Genomic DNA, 16,287 nt, shown 5'->3' on the forward strand with positions numbered 1-16,287 from the left:
AGCCATTCTTTCCTACAAGAAAACTACCAGTATTAAATGTAATCAAAAAAGGAAAACTTATCTAGAGAAGGGCAAAGGGCAGGATAAGAGTTGCCAGCCAAGTTTCAGAGTTTTCTTGCTGGTGCCATGGGGAAGAATGGTCTTTGTCTGGAAAGAAAGCATTTGCCCCTCTACCTTTTAAATGACCACTCCTCCCATTAAAATGCTGTATGCATTAGCCACCTCACCCACATGGTGGCTGCAGCACCCCCTCCAACAGTTTTTAATGAATTACCAGCCCTCCCCCCAAACAAACAAAGATCTGAGGCACCCAAGTCTCCCTCTCCAAATAAAGGGCCTTGCAGCGCCTTCAGAGTGGTTGCCATAAGAGCAAAGTCCCCTGTGTCTGGCACAAGGATGCCCCACGTCACCTCTCACACACGTGTGCTCTGCCTGCTTCCAAAGGAAACAATAGCTCTACCCAGTGTGTTCCAGGTGAAAGTGCTGCTTGGAACTCAGCATCTGCTGACTGGCTGTTCCTGAGCAGCTATTCATAGGAGAAAAAAGATTGATTTCCACAGGGGAATAGTTAAAGTAATGAGGTAAATAATTGTTTCTTCATTGGGGCTTTTACCAGCCAGAGGAACAGGGAACCACAACTCCCTGTTGTCTGCTGTTTCTTGCTGGGCAGCTGCCTTGCTTGAGGCCAGAGTTCTCACTTAGGAGCTGTGCTGAGCTCGGCCCCTGTGGGGCCGGAACTATAGGTGTTGTGTGAATTGCTGGAGGAGAGAGGATCAGCACACTGGTCTTGTTAATCTCTGCAGGGATTTGGGGTGCTGTGTCATTTGTTATTCTGTAATTCTGTATTCTGACTGTTTGCTAGTTGAATTATTTTTTTCAATCCTTTTTGTGGTATCAGTCCATGTTTAAAGAATTATTTTTTTCCCTGACTGGTAATGGATTGAGTGCCAGCCCATGAACCAAAAGGTCACAGGTTCGATTCCCACTCAGGGCACATGCCTGGGTTGCAGGCCAGGTCCTCAGGTGGGAGGCATGCGAGAGGCAGCTGGTCCATGTATCTCTTGCACATCATTTCTCTCTCACATCAATGTTTCTCGCCCCTCTCTCCCTCCTTTCCCCTCTCTCTAAAAATAAATAAATATTTTTTAAAAAAATAACAATGAATTTTTTTCATTCCTCAGACACATAGAACCCATTAAAGACTAAATCAGCCCTGGCTGGCATAGCTGAGTGGATTGAGCACCAGCCTCCGAACCACACGATCGTGGTTCGATTCCCAGTCAGGGCACACGCTGGGTTGCAGGCCAGTTCCCAGCAGGGGACTCATGAGAGGCAACCATACATTGATTTATTTCTCTCTTTCTCTCCTTCCTTTCCTCTCTAAAGATAAATAAATCTTTAAAAAAAAAAAAAGACTAAATCAAATGGGCAGGTACTCAAATCCCAAACATAAGAGTCTGTCCAGAACCTCACAGTGTATTCTGTGCTTGAAAATTGGAAGAATGTTGGTGACTAGCTCCTTTTTCTTAGCTCTCAACTGTTCATTTTTTTAAGACCTTCTCCCTTCTTCATTTCCCTTATTTTTAAAAAACAACCAGTTGGCCTCAACCTAGTATACCCTCAATTCATCTGAAAACCACTGAGAAAATTGTTTATTGTAATAATGATGACACAGAGAATCCTGGGAGGCAGTGCCAGTTTGAGTCATAATGGGCTTCCGTCTCTAACTAGAGTTGTCTTACCTCTTCATGTGGGCATTCGTAACACATGTATACGTTTTTAATCTATTTTACTTAATTTCCAGAGTGCCACAAGTGTTGACATTGTTTGCCTGTCTAACATCTCATCAGAGCAGTGACTGATTGTTTCCTCTCACACTGGCATTTAGGTCAACGGCTGTCTGCTGGACCCAGTGCCTCCTGTGCTGGTGAAGAAGGGATGCCAGTCGCTGCCCAGCAACATGATGGAGACCTCCATCGATGAAGGGTTGGAGGCCGAAGGAGAGGCTGAGGAGGACCCTGGTCAGGCCTTTGACGCATTCCAGTCCACACGCGGTGGGCAGAGGCGGCACACACTGTCAGAAGTGACCAATCAGCTATTCGTGATGCCTGGTTCAGGTATAGGATCTATTAAGCTGCAGGTTAAGTTTTCACAGCATCAACTCACAGTTCAGTCTCTAAGAAATAGCAATGATACCAACAAGTTCCTAGAATGAAGTCCATGATGGAGGATTTCCCCCATGGAAGTCAGTCTGTCTTTTCCTTCATGGACAGCATTCATCAGGCTAAAGGGGTGGGCCTGCTCAGTAGCTGCAGAGAGTGAAGCGAGTCATCTCTGAGTTTGCCCCTAACTCCCAGACTTTGCGAGTATCATGGGACACCTCGAGGACCCTGACACTTCGGGAGTGGCAAAGATCTGACAGGTGTGGGTTCGGTGGTGTTCTCTCCACTGACTTCAAAGCTGATTACATTGACAGGTAAAAAGGTTCTGAAAAGATATGTTGGTTGGAGATTAAGGACATTGTATCTGTGAGAATTCAAGCTGGCCACCCTTTGTATCTCCTGTTGAAAAAGTTGTTATTTGCTATTGTCACATCTGTTTGTTTTCTGTTAAAGGAAAAATTTTCTCCGTGAGTGACAACCCCTCCCTTGACAGTGTGGATTCTGAGTATGATATGGGGTCTGTTCAGAGGGATCTGAACTTTCTGGAGGACAACAACCCTTCCCTTAAGGACATCATGGTAGCCAACCAGCCTTCACCTCGCATGACATCTCCCTTCATAAGCCTGAGGCCTGCCAACCCAGCCATGCAGGCTCTGAGCTCCCAAAAAAGAGAGGCCCACAACAGGTCACCAGTGAGCTTCCGAGAGGGCCGCAGGGCTTCAGACACCTCCCTGACCCAAGGTAACCGGCTGCTTTCCCTTCTGGCTTTTAAAACGCTCATTGGTAGGATTTGAAGGGGTGTGTCGCCATGTTGATACCATACCTGTGGTCACTAAAAGGCCTTGTTTTATTTGAACTGTTTGGTCATTTCATTTTCTTCCAGGAATTGTAGCATTTAGACAACACCTTCAGAATCTGGCTAGAACCAAAGGAATCCTCGAGTTGAACAAAGTACAGTTGCTGTATGAACAAATAGGATCAGAGGCAGACCCGAACTTGGCATCAGCTGCTCCTCAGCTGCAAGACCTGGCCAGCAGTTGCCCCCAGGTGAGTGCGTCAGGCCCTGTCCACAGTGGCTCTGTGCGTGTGGGGAGCGTTTGGTCTGTAGATGCATCATGGCACTTAGAGGATTTACTCCAGCCCTGGAACAAACAGATCCTTTTGGAAAACTGTCCTTGTTGCTGCCACTCGCCACTGACAGGACCTGTGCAAGACCTGTGCACACGGGCCCAGGGCCCAGCACTACTTGGAGGCCTCGGCACTGTCAAGCTGTATGTGGCTCTCGGGGCAGATTTTATGTGAAGTACCTCTCAGAGTCTCCTTTGGACCCCCTTACCCCCCAGCATACACAAAAAGTAAGAATAATAAACTTCACCCAGATGAGAAGATTATTGCCACTACTTTTGATGTGCTGTCACTTTATTAAATATTGTAAATGGATTGTTTATGCTAAAGATACAAAAAATACTGCTATTTAGCAGTAAGTTTTATTATGAGCACTGTTTTTAGTGCATCAAGGATATTACAGCATTGCCCACATGCAGGTAACAAGGCAGAGCCTTTGCTCCAGTACTGACTAGATGCTCATTCGCAGCGGGGAACCCATGTATAGATTTTCTGCGTGATGGTGAACCCTCAGCCTACTGGTGTGTAAAAGCTTTGAGTGTCACGTCTTACCAAGTTGGAGTTCCTCTTGGGCATTTGCCAAGGTGCTTCAACTGAAAACTAAAACTTTTTCTACAAGGAGAATTGAAAATGTCTTCACCCCCTTGCTCCTCAGGAGGAAGTCTCTCAGCAGCAGAAAAGTGTTTCCGCTCTCCCCACCAGCATGCACCCTCAGCTGTCCCAGCGGCAGAGCCTGGAAGCCCAGTACCTGCAGCACAGACTCCAGGTGGGGCCTCCCCTCACCGCTGCAGCTCACTGAGCTGGCCCAGAAATGGCCTTTTTGCACAACAGAAACCTCTTTTGCTTGTTGTTTTGTTTGTTTGTTTTTAGGGTAGCAGTTTGATTCTTTATGGACAGGTAGGTTCGACAGTGTACGTCTCGTTTCTAGAAGCATGTTCAGACTTAGCATTATGCTCGTGGTGGGTTTGTCCTCAGGCCCCAGGAGAGGACACCAGCACAGAGGGGCAGGAAAGGGAAACGTGGCTTCTTTGCTTCTAATGTTGTGTTTCATAATGAATAATAAGTGGAAATCTCACGTCTGCAGATTTTTAATATCAGCTGTCTACCTTGGTACCTGTTCGATCAGCAGGCGCTGAAGCCTTTGCTACCAATATTCAGTCCCACTTTTCTCATAGTTTTTAAAATCTCCATGAACCTCACAGTCCTAGGGGACTTTTAGAAATGGAAACTGCGGTAGGTTAGAGCTGAGACAGCTCAGGCTTGCTGACTCAAAGCTGTCGGCCCCAAAGCTCTACCCAGGTCTCAGTGAGCAAGAACCATCAGTCCCCTCTCGCCCCCTCTCTACATGGATTTCGGAGGACACACTGGGCTTCACCCTCTAGGTAGTGGTACAGCCTGATGACCACTTCCTAGACAGTAATACACTGTCGTGCTTATATCGTTTTCTGCTCTTGCAGAAGCCCGGCCTTCTGTCAAAAGCCCAGAACACCTGTCAGCTTTACTGTAAAGAACCACCACGGAGCCTTGAACAGCAGCTGCAGGAACACAGGTGAGAGAGTGTCTTTGGCCAAAGAAGTCACTTTCTTTTGTGGAAGACTTAAGAATGCTGGGTGTGTGTCCTTTCCCCTGGTGTTTGCCTCTTCTAGGAAAATAGGTTTTGATGCATGAGCCAGCCTTCAAGACGTGGTCACTGATGTGTCCGTGGGGTATGGGCTGGTCGGGGGTGGTCAGCTCTAAATGTGATTTGTTTTCCATTTCTTCTCACGTTTCCCCTGTGAGTAAGGGTAGACCTAAGCTTTCAGAATTCACGACCTAGTGCCAGCTGAGTGGGTGACAGTGTGGAACAGTTCTCCACCCTCCCTTGCAGTGACTCCTGCCCCTCAGGCCTCACTGCTCCATCAACTGAAGACACCCGGCGAGGCCGCGGTGTCCCCCACCACCCCACCAAAACCCTCCAGAGGTGAAATCAAGCCTCTTGCTTCATGGGGAGAAAAACTCAAGAGTGTTAGAGAAAATTAGTGTTCACTCTTGCACTGAGGGACCAATCAGAATTGGGGACAAAACCCAAGATGAGGTTTAAGAAAGCTGACAGGATTTGTTCCTACACCCACTTGTTTCTCCTGCCACAGAAAGAGACGTGAGAGGACTGAAGCCAGTGACTGATACTGGCTTCATGTTTAAATTGCCATCACTGAAGATTTAAAATTCTTCCTTTTGGTTTTGCCAATGTAGACTCCAACAGAAGCGACTCTTCCTCCAGAAACAGTCTCAGCTGCAGGCCTACTTTAACCAGATGCAGATAGCTGAGAGCTCGTACCCACAGCCGAGTCAGCAGCTGCCCCTGGCCCACCAGGAGACGCCATCGCCGTCACAGCAGCCCCCACCGTTCAGCCTGGCCCAGCCCCTGAGCCCCGTCCTGGAGCCTGCTTCTGAGCAAATGCAGTACAGCCCCTTCCTCAGCCAGTACCAAGAGATGCAGCTGCAGCCCCTGCCCTCCTCGCCAAGCCCTCAGGCCCACTTGCAGCAGCAGCCGCCGCCGCCACCGCCACCGCCACCACCGCCACAGCAGTCGGGAGCTGCCCCAGCACCCTTACAGTTCTCCTATCAGACTTGTGAGCTGCCAGGCACTGTCTCCCCTGAGCCAGACTACCCCTCTCCCTGTCATTACCCTGTGGACGGAGCCCAGCAGAGCGCAGCAGCAGCAGCGCCAGACTGTCCCAGGAGCTCAGGACTGCAGGAGGCTCCCTCCAGCTACGACCCTCTAGCCCTCTCTGAGTTCCCTGGACTCTTTGATTGTGAAATGCTGGAGGCCGTGGACCCGCAGCACAGTGGCTATGTCCTGGTGAATTAACCTCAGTGCAGGAAGTGAGGCAGATCGAGTGTAGGAAGAGTGTGTATTTTTGTTTTTATTCCAGCCTTTTACATTTAAAGCTTATTTTCCTGCCCTCTTCCTAGGGGGAAAAATCAAGTTGCCCAACTGGAATCAGAGGGCCTGGCCAGGCTGATGTTGCTTCTTCCTGGCTCCGTCCCACTGGAGTTTTCTGTGGCAAGCGCTGGAACACAGTTGTAGTATGACGCTCGTGCCCTCGGGTCAGTGGAGCAAACTCACGGGAGACACTGACAGGTGTTTTTATAAGAAGATACCCAGATGTAGGTTTTATCCAGAACTATACCAGTTATCAAGGAAAACCTTGGTGAATGCAGGAAAACTGCATGCCATTATATGTAGGGAGAAAGGCAATATTTTTCACCGAAGCCAAGGAACAACTTGTTGCTTAAAGGCAAGTCAAGGATACATAATGAAATCTGATGCGCAGGAAATAAAGATTACTTTGTCATTGAAGCATAAGTCCAGAGCTGCTGATGAAGTTGTCCCCAAGACCATCACAAAGCACTGGGGTGTGGGCTTTGTTTCAAGGGCCACTAAACACCAGCTAGTACTAACCCCTGAGAGTGGCGGTCATCTCCATATGGGAGCAGGCAGAACACCTCTTCAGAAGGTGCCCTGGGTTGCAGACTCAGTGTCCTTGGCTCCAAAGATGTCCCTGTAGAACCCCCTTTCCCCGCTCCCCCCGCCATAGTGGAGAGGAGCAACTCGAGAAACCACCAGGGGCACCACCTGGGCCAGGGGAGGGCAGGCTTTTCCTACGGAGTCTGCGGTGGGGACTCCTGGGGACTCCTAGTTCGGGCAGCTGGTCATCAGAGAACCTAGTGGCTCTTTTACAGTGTAATCACTACTTTGACTTCACACTGTATGTTGCTAGTAGTTTATCAAGCTTTGTATATTTGGACAGTTTCCTGTAGGGCTTAGAGATTTTAAGAACAAGAAAAATGAACTTATATTTCCCGTGTGAAGTGGTAGTGCTGTGCCTTTTCCCCCCAGATCACGCTTTAATTATTTCTTTTCTGTAGAAACCAAGTTTTCCATTTATATCAATGCTAAACCCAAAGTCACTTCAGAGTTTGTTTTCCACCATGTGGGAATTGTATTCTTAATTTCCTTAAAGTTTTGACTTGTAATTACATGTTCAAGTATTACAGCAATATTCAAAAACCACAGATGTGTTAACCATTTAAGCAAATCATCTGCCAAACTCATTCTATTGCTAATAAAACTTAACCGTTACAATTCACTCATCAAAGTAAGTAACAAATAGATGCTACAGCTAGTCAACTGTGTACCTAGAAGGAGCAATCTGTCATGTGGACAATAACACACAAGTGTGACAAATTCAGTATTATTTACAAAGACTGTCATTTCTGTCCTTCAGAACAGCCTGTCCTATCTGCAGATGAACGCATTAAGCACAAGCATCTTCCTTAAAGCACAAAAAAGAGACACAGATACTACATTGATGCTGTATCTAGGAACACCTTTAAGTTGCCTTTCCGCTTTGTAGTAAGGGTCCAGGCAGGTGAGAAGCATGGGCCGTCTCGGGAGGTCTGTTCGGGCCCCAGCCCGGGCCCCGCCAGCATTGGTACCCTGAACAGTGCTTGCTCCCAGCCCCCTGGTGCTGGGACACTTTGCAGGGGCGCTCTGTGGGGGCTGGGCCCTGGTGTTCGCCAGAAAGGGTACTGGGAGGGCCGTCGCCTTTGTGAGCTAAGAACACCCAGCAGCAGTCCAGGAAGAATGAACTGTGTTCCTTCTGTGCGGGGTTTATTCCTCCTCATGGTTAGGATTGAAGATTTCATGAAATAGCTATTTTATTAAAGAGGTCCTTCCATTAAGATCTCTAATCTGTTTTAAGTCTTTGCAAATTCCTAGTTCTAAAACAGCTTGATTCATGTGGAATGAAGGATATTTTTCCAAAATATACTATTGAAGTGCTGTAATATTTATGAAACTTAAATGCCTTCCCTGTTGAAAATGGGGGCCGCTCATTTTACAGTCACAGGAACGGCACGGGCTCAGACACCCAGGCCCATGAGGCCAGACACCTTTTAGCCCAGGGGGCCTCGGAGCTGTGGCCAGTAGCGAGGCTGCTGGGAGTTGAAAGGACCTGGAGACAGCCATGCATTAGGGGCAGACTAGCGGTTCAGGTGCTCACCTGGGGAATAGCGTGACCTGTGTGGTTGGGCCTGTGTTATAAGCTCCTATTTGCCTTTCCCATTTCAAGCAGAAATCAATAAATTCCATAACCACCTGTATTTACTGAAATGTGAGCTTGTGAGAGGAGACTGGTTCTTTAGGTCAGTCGGGTGCTGTTTTCCCAGCCCCGTCTGTCCATCTGTGTTGCTCTGCCCCCTAAGTAGTGACCTGTATAAGCTTCCAGACAGTTTTCTCAAACACTAAAGTAACACTAATAAGAAGGCTTAATACCACTCTTTGTGAGAGGCTGCTTTGAAATGACTTTCCAGTCTGTTTCACATTAGCAGTGTGTACACTACTGTATATAATTGTCAGCTTTATTATCTTGTAAACCAGGATCCTCTGAAGAGACTTCGGTGAAATGAACGTGAGGTAAAAATTTCATCATTCGGCAAAAAGTGCAATATGTGTGGTACTTTATTTGTTGTCTGTGCTCTTTTTTTAATCCAGGGGTATTAGTCTCTGCTTCGGGAAAAATGCACTAGTTCTGCAGTTCCCAGCTGGGCAAGTGTGTCTCTAGTATTTACGTGCAACTGGTGTGCTGGTCCCTGCAAGGCAAATAGACTGGGTTAGCACAGTGGAAAGCGGGTGGGTGTTCCATTTTCAAACTCCTGGTGAGTGACGCTGACCATTCCTAGCTGCCCCCTGGCCACCTCTGCCCTCTCAGGCCTGCAGTGCCCTTTCTCCCTTGGGGGCAGAGAAAGGGGCAGAAGGCTCACCAACCACCCCAAACTATCAAAGCCAGGAGCAGGAAATGGGACTTGCTGTGATAGGAATGAAACCCCTTCCTTTCCGTATCAGGCTGCCTCCTAGGAAAGAGAGAGAGTCCCTTTCTTCCTCCGCAATAGAGCTCCTGAGTGTTTCCAGTGTGCTGAGTTGGTTAGGTGGGGCTGGCAGGAGCCTGGGATTGGGACTAAAGTCTGCCCTTAACCTCAAGAGGCCCCAGGGCCTCTGGGGGCTTGTAGGGGTATCGCTCTCCAGCCAAACGAGCTGCAGAAAGGACCCATCATGACACTGGGCTCTCCCACTCTGCCCCCACACAGAGCAGTACCTTAAAGGGGGGACTCAGAGAGAAAAGAATTCCACCTAATTGCTAGGGCTGGGAAGAAGGGTATCTTCTCAGCTAGAGAGCGACTGGGCAGCCAACCGGAAAGTAAGGGGAGGCGAAAAGCAGCAGCCTCCCATCAGAGTCGGTCAGAACTCCGGGGTGTGGTGACTGGGGCCCGATGAGGTGCGTGCTGCTCAGACCTGAACATGGTGAAACGAATGGCTTCCTTTTGGGGGTCCTCTGACCCCCCCAAAAGTCCCAAAACATCAGGTTCTGTGTTGGGGTCAGAATTATCAGCTCTGGATTACATTAAAAAACCTATGTCTACTGACAGTCATACTTCATAAGCTCCCTGTTGCTTTAAAGGAAATTCGCACTCCAGATAATTTTTTCACATTCCTCCTCCTCCAGAGACAATGCATAAGGTCATTTAACGACATTGGTCCCCGGGACCAGCTGCCACCCCAGGCGGGGCTGACCTTGGCTGCATCTGCACCATACACTGCGCAGCTTCTGCTGCCTCCCCTGCAGCCATCCGAGCCGCTTGGTGTCTTTGTGCCCGGACATCAAAGGTAAATCCTAGAGAACAGGTAGTAAGTCGGGGTCATTGCACAGGCAGAGGTATTTGATCATTTTGTTCCTTCTGGAGATTGTGAAAGAGCTATCTTCAGAGTGATGTAGGGGAGACAGGAGCATACTGTCTGCCTCAGTTTCCTAAATTGGACCCAAAGAACTTTTTTTTTTATTTACGTGTTCCTTCTGACAGGTTCAGCAGTCCCGTCCCCCCTGGCCTGTGGCCCTGGTTTCAGGGCCCTTCCTTTCAGCCTGTGGCTCCCAGGAAGCAGCGGGGTGGACGGGGCAGACCTCCTGGGGCTCCTTTTGGCCCCAGAGTCCCTGGTCTAACAGTGCCCCCTCACACTGGTTTTATGGTTTTTCCCCACTAAGGTAGCCTGACTGATTGCAGGAGGTTGTAGCACCATCTTCTATCCACATCTTCTGTGGGCAGATTTCAACACATTTCACAGAAGTGGGCATGCAGGATTGCAGGGATTGAGAAACAGGCGGCAGCGGTGCTTGTGGCTTAGCCAGTGAGAATTCTGACCGTTCCTGCCCAGATACTCAGCTTGCCTGTCCCGAAGGGGCCGTTGCTTATGTTGGTACATGAATTTACCAAGTGCTTTCGCAATAATCTCTTCTAATCCTCACAGTTCTCCGAAATTGGTCGGGCAGAGAGAGTCCTCATTTTTGTAGCTGAGGAAACCATGGATCTCTTGGAAGTCTGTGTGACTCGTCCAAGGGCACCACGCTGGTGAGGGGGGAACGAGCACAAGCTCTGGAGTTTGCTGGCTTCTCACTGCATGTCCTTGCCCATCATCAGCACTAGGCAATTCTTTTCACGAGCAAACAGCTAGATGTACAAAGCCACCATCTTGGCTAAGCACTAGGTGACTGTGACACTGTCCCCTCAACCTCATTCTCCCCTGGACAGCTGCCTCCAGGTGACCACAGCAGCTGTCGGGTGGCTCCCCATGAATAGGGCTGAGGGAGACACAGCCCCCATGGGCTGCCTTCCATCTAATGTCCAGTTAATTACAGAAGTTTAGGTTCACATCAAAGATGTCTAGTTTTTTCAAGTTACACAACACAGTACGGTAATTTCCTACAGAAGTACATGCGAGAAAGTCACACTCTTCCGACCGCTAAGGGACCAGATTCCCAGCTTCCTGCCCACCCCTGCAGCCCGACAGACTCAACCCCAAGGAAGAGGGCTGCTCAGAGGAGAGACCAAACTCAGCCTGGTCCTGAGGGGTGTACTCTTCTACCTTTAAGGCCCTTCCAGTAAAAGTACAGATTAGACACTTTTGTGGTTCAAAAAATTAACATGCTTTGATACTTGGTCCTCTCAGAGGCAAGGTGGGCAGGTAGAGCAAGCTTTGAAAAAAGAATAGCGTCCTGGAAACGCAGGCCCCAGGTTGCAGCAATGCTACATTAGCAAGTGCACGGGACTGGGACCCGCCACTCGCTGTGCGATGCCCCTCCGTTCAGATTTGCTCCATCAGGGAAATGCGAGTGGCAACAGTCCCACAACTGCTGGTGAAAGAATCTGCCTCCCTGAGAACCTCCGAAGGGAAAGGCAGCAGACAGAGAGGGGGGACTGCTCCCCTTTGGGGACTGTGGTTTAAGAAACAGAAGGGATAGAGATATTTGCACTTTGTAGAAAGGGCAAGATGATTTGCTTATTTCTGAAGGGAGAAGGGTGTTTTCTGCTGGATGTTTGGTCTGTAAAAGAGTTACTTTTCGTAAAGTTAATCTAATTGTAGTTATTTTTTTTCTGTGTGCTTTTTTCTTTTAACGACTAAGGAATAAATGGTGAGTTCAATAGCTTTGGTATTTTAAGTGTGAATCATAATAGTTCCAATGTGAAAAAAATCAAAATGTAACCTGTCACTCAATGTTAGAAAATAGCCTAAAATGCAGTTTAATAAATGATCTTTGTATCCAACATTAATTTACATGGGGCAATTTTCTGCAAGAAAAATATACTGTTTCTACATTTCCGACACTCTTGAATTAAAATAAAAGCAACTTATTTTCTAAGAGCCTGGGTGATATGAATGTCAGGCGAGTGAGGCAGGGCCTCCACCTCACCGGGCCAGGGTGGGTCTTTTAAAGGCACGGCGGGCAGCTGTGCTCCCTGAGCTCGAGTCGACAGAGCAGGCTGCAGAAAAGGGCAGTGGATGATATGTTCTCATTGACGTCAGCAGGGTAAATGATACCTGGCTCTGAAATGGCCGAGTACAGGTTAGCTGCTGCAGAATGCTGACAGAGGCGCAGCTGACCACAACCCTGCACGTGGCCAGAGACTCATCGCGGGAGGGCTCAGGCATGTCGGGCTCCCCGAGGACAAGCAAGATGCAGAGAAAGGGCTGAGAACAAGGGGCCAGCAAGACGCTGCTACTTACTCGTAATGACAAATCGGTAGGGCCTGCAGAAGGCCTCAACTCATGAGAACACTGAGGACCCCCCCACACAGGGACACGCGCCAGCTCAGCGCCCTCGGGTGCTAGAAGAATCCACTGGCCGAGGCATTCGAGGCCACTCGTGTGTTTGGGACTTGCTCTAGTGCCAGACCCTGAGTGAAAGGGCAGTATTAATCCTACTTTCTGGCAGCAAAATTCAGTTAAGATTTGGTTTCACTCAAACGTCTCAACTGAGCCCATGCTGTAGAACTGAGACAGGCCCCAAACGGGGCCCTCTTCAGGCTGCAGTGGGAGCCGGAGGAGCGGTGAGGGCGACGAGTGAGCCGGAGCATCTGAGGCTGTTCTGGCGCAGCACCCTCACCGGCACTCAACCCTGTCCCCAACGACACCCATTCGGCTATCCAAAAATAAAGTGACACTGAAATTCAATTGCACTTTCTTTTTCAAGGAAAGCACTCAATTTCAGTAATGATGTTTTGCAAACTTTCCCCTTTCCCACCAAATTTCTCCATTTTTGTATTGCCCCAAACAACCCTCCTAGTGCCCAGGGTACAGGCGAAAATAACAGACCTGCCAGCAGACTTGTCCGGGACTGAAGCAGCCAGTAGGGCCCCTGACCACCTTCTCTGGAACCTCAGTTCTGTGACCTTCACAACCAGGGGCTCGGCTCAGCGCACAGCAGAGGGTGGGGGGTAAGGCTGCAGGACTAGAGCTGGCAGTGCCCCCCAGCTTCTGTTGTTGGCCACCTGCTCCTTTCCACCCAACCACTTGTTAGACGGGGAGGTTTCACAGGTCTCTCTGATGCACCAGAGCCTTGGCCCCTCTTCCTGAGAAACGTGCACAGACATTCTCAGGGGAGGGGTCAGTCCCTGCACCCTCAGGCCCGCCCACAGACCCCGAGTGAAGAGGTCTCTAACCCTGACGGAGGAGAGCATCAAGGGCTCCAACTACAGCCACTCGGGCTTTTCAGTTACTGATTCTGACAGCCCCCCCCCCCCTCCGCCCCCAGTGTTCCTGCCCCTTCTGCAGGATCTAGGAGGGCAAGGGGAGGTGCCACCACCCCTCCCCTCCTCCCCCAGCTCTGCCTGCAGCTCCAGGACTCCGTGGCGGGAAGTTCTGGGCTTTGGGCACTAAATCCTGAGTGCCACATGGCTGTAAAATAACTCACCTGCACAGGCACAACTGCTCTGCCCTTTTCATTTCAGCCCCAGCCTGTGATGTCACTACGGAAATGACAAGGCTGAGCAGCTCTACAGGGAGGGGATATTGTGCATGGCTCACACTTTGCAATGTCCCTTAGGAGACAGATGTGGGTCTTAAGTGAAGTGAAGGCATGGGACCCTCCTCATCTCAGCCACTGGCCCTCACTCACATATCTGCCCCCACCCGGGAAGAAGCTCTGACCACGAATCACTGAGGCCAAACCCAAAAGCCAAGTCAGGCAGAGGTGGGAGCTTGCTAAGTGCCTTCAGCTATTCCACTCGACTCCTGCTGTGACACACCCACTCGTTGTCCCAACCCACAGAGAAGCAGAATTCCTCCAGACCTGTTGTGGCCAGTGCCCTGAGGGAGCATTGATACTTCCCTTTGTCTGAGTTTCTAGGGGACTTTCCTAGGCCTGACTGACTCAGAGCAGAGGCTGAAGCCTGCGTGCAGACTGGGTGCAGGGCTGAGCCCCAGAGCCAGGAGCCCAGATAGGGAGAGGGAGGGAGGGGTAGAGCCCAGATAGAGAGAGGTCTGCACCACGGGAAGCAGACCCTCCCTCTCAGCCCCCTGCCACAGCTGAGTCCCAAAGGGCCGGCAGGGCCCAGAAGATATTAGGGACTCAGTCTCAAAGGGAGAACTGAGTCACTCTACACACCAGGCAGGCTTTGAGAGTTTCTGACCCAATCTTTCTCCTAATCCCCCCCCCCCCCCCCCAAAAGAGGGAGGATGGGACCAGAAAAGCCCAACAAGGAGGCCTGGTTGAGCACTCTGACCCTCAAGAGTGAGTCCATGGCCCTGTTAGGGCCACCAGCACAGCTAGGGAGTGGGACACAACTGAACTGAGGGAGAGCCCCCAAGGCCTTTCCTAGAAGCTAGAGTGTGAAGGATCCAGAGTTCACAGCCTCAGCTAACTCTTCCTCTGGGACCCGCTGGACCTGCCCTCTGGTCATGAGGGAAGCCTGATGTCTAGCAGGGCCCCTGTGCCAGCACAGTGAGGGCCCAAGGACCGGCAGGTTGGAGGGGCCCCAGAAACGAAAGGGCGAGGCAAGGAGGGCATGTCCAGGAACAAGGCTGAAAGAACAGGGCCTGGCTTTCCCCAGCCCCCCTCCTGGAGCAGACACCCCAGCCAGAAAGTCCCTCCAGGCAGGGTGGTGCCCACCCATTCTCTGCCAAGGACAGGCGGGGAGGCAGCAAACCCTGGCATCTCTCCCAGCCCCGCCACTATCCTGAGCAAATCATTGCAAAGACTCACTGCCCACTGGTCCTTGCAAACAGACTGGCTGACTTAACTCCTAGGTTTACTATGAGGTTTAGATGCAGCCTTGCATAATACTGCCCTCTAACAGGAAAGCACCCAGAAGACTCCCCAGCTTCCCTTGACGGCTTGTATAGTATCTCACTTCTACCTGTCTTGCTTTCGTTTAACTCTTAACTGGCCCAACACTGGACACACAGAATGGCTGCTTGGTACCTGTACAATCTCTTCACTCATTTAAGAATGGCTGTCCTGCCCTGGCCAGTGTGGCTCAGTTGGTTGGAGAACCCTCCCCTACATCAAAAGGTTGAGGGTTTGATTCCTGGTCAGAGCACATACCTAGGTTGTACGTATGGGAGGCAGCCAATCCATGCTTCTCTCACTGTCACTCTCCCTCTTTCTCTCTCTCTCTAAAGTCAATAAACATTAAAAAAAAAAAAAAAAAAGAATGGCTGTCCTATTCTGAGTAACAGTTCCAGGTGAAGATCCCAGAACTTCAACCAATATTTCTTCATTTTCTGTGATGAATCCGTGGCAGCAGCAGCCATTGGTGCCACAGACACAAGAACGTCCGTGGGAATCCAGTCACACCTACAGAGGCCTCTTCACCTGTCTCCCCCTTTCGGGCTCTGTTCTGGGTAGAGAAGGGTCAGGGGGTCTGGGGGTCTTGCTCTGCAAACAGATGCCTGGTCCCCAAGGCCCCACAGTGGAACGGGTGAGAAGAGGAGGCCAGAGCCTGAGGACCCGCTCCAGCTGGCCGTGACCGGCCCGCTGCTGGCCTCCCCAGGCTTTGGTCTGTTGTCAGTCCTCAGTTCACTTGGGCCCAGGCCTCCTGTATAGTCATCCTGGGTTCAGGAGAACTAATCCTCCAGCTCTGCCACAGCCAAGCTCCTCAGACTTGCCCTGGAGACGCTGGCAGCACCCAGGTCCCCTTAATCTGCTTTCAGAAGACAAGAACAGGACAGCAGCCCCTCCGCCTCCAGGAAGCTGGTTCCAAAAGAAGCCAAGATTCCTGAGCGAAGAACGACCCCCACCTCAGGCTAGCTGAAACAGCGGTTCACCAGCCAGTGTTAATGTCGGTGGGGAGGTTGGGGGAGACAGATGTCAGAAGGCAGAGGCAGGAGATCCTAGAGGCCCCAGAGACTTTCTGAGTTTGGGAAAATGAAGCAAACTGAGAAATCAGGACAAGGGTAGAAAGAGCAGGGTGTGCAGAAGGTGAGGCCTCAGTGGAGACTCAGGGTGCAGGGCTGGGCTTGGCCAGTGTCTGCAGCGTGGACAGTCCAAACAAAGAAGAAGAAGAGGGTGGATTTACTAGTTGGAGACTACAAGCATTATTTTTGGATGCTTCCCTTGAGTCAGTCTCACCCTGGCAGGACAGCTCAGTTGGTTAGAGCACTGTCCCCATACACCAAGGTTGTGGG

At 50.2% G+C, this 16,287-nt stretch overlaps 2 protein-coding genes across 3 annotated transcripts in view; one reads left to right on the forward strand and one right to left on the reverse strand.

Moving 5' to 3' along the window:
* The window catches only part of SIK2 (salt inducible kinase 2), a 121,866-nt gene extending 109,933 nt beyond the window's left edge, over positions 1-11,933 (forward strand). For both annotated transcript variants that reach the window (XM_037065556.1, XM_037065555.1), the window contains 6 exons: positions 1,889-2,117; positions 2,616-2,903; positions 3,046-3,209; positions 3,943-4,053; positions 4,745-4,836; positions 5,520-11,933. In XM_037065556.1, coding sequence (XP_036921451.1) covers positions 1,889-2,117; positions 2,616-2,903; positions 3,046-3,209; positions 3,943-4,053; positions 4,745-4,836; positions 5,520-6,138 — 1,503 coding nt within the window. In that variant the 3' untranslated portion in view covers positions 6,139-11,933. The remainder of the gene's footprint in view (positions 1-1,888; positions 2,118-2,615; positions 2,904-3,045; positions 3,210-3,942; positions 4,054-4,744; positions 4,837-5,519) is intronic.
* PPP2R1B (protein phosphatase 2 scaffold subunit Abeta) overlaps positions 8,801-16,287 on the reverse strand; it is a 35,838-nt gene continuing 28,351 nt past the window's right edge. The window contains exon 16 of the mRNA XM_037065558.1: positions 8,801-8,924. Within this exon, the coding sequence (XP_036921453.1) occupies positions 8,832-8,924 (93 nt within the window). The 3' untranslated portion in view covers positions 8,801-8,831. The remainder of the gene's footprint in view (positions 8,925-16,287) is intronic.

Source organism: Sturnira hondurensis, unplaced genomic scaffold, assembly GCF_014824575.4.
Source record: "Sturnira hondurensis isolate 20B ecotype Veracruz unplaced genomic scaffold, ASM1482457v3 Scaffold0015793, whole genome shotgun sequence".
NCBI classification, from domain to species: Eukaryota; Metazoa; Chordata; class Mammalia; order Chiroptera; family Phyllostomidae; genus Sturnira; species Sturnira hondurensis.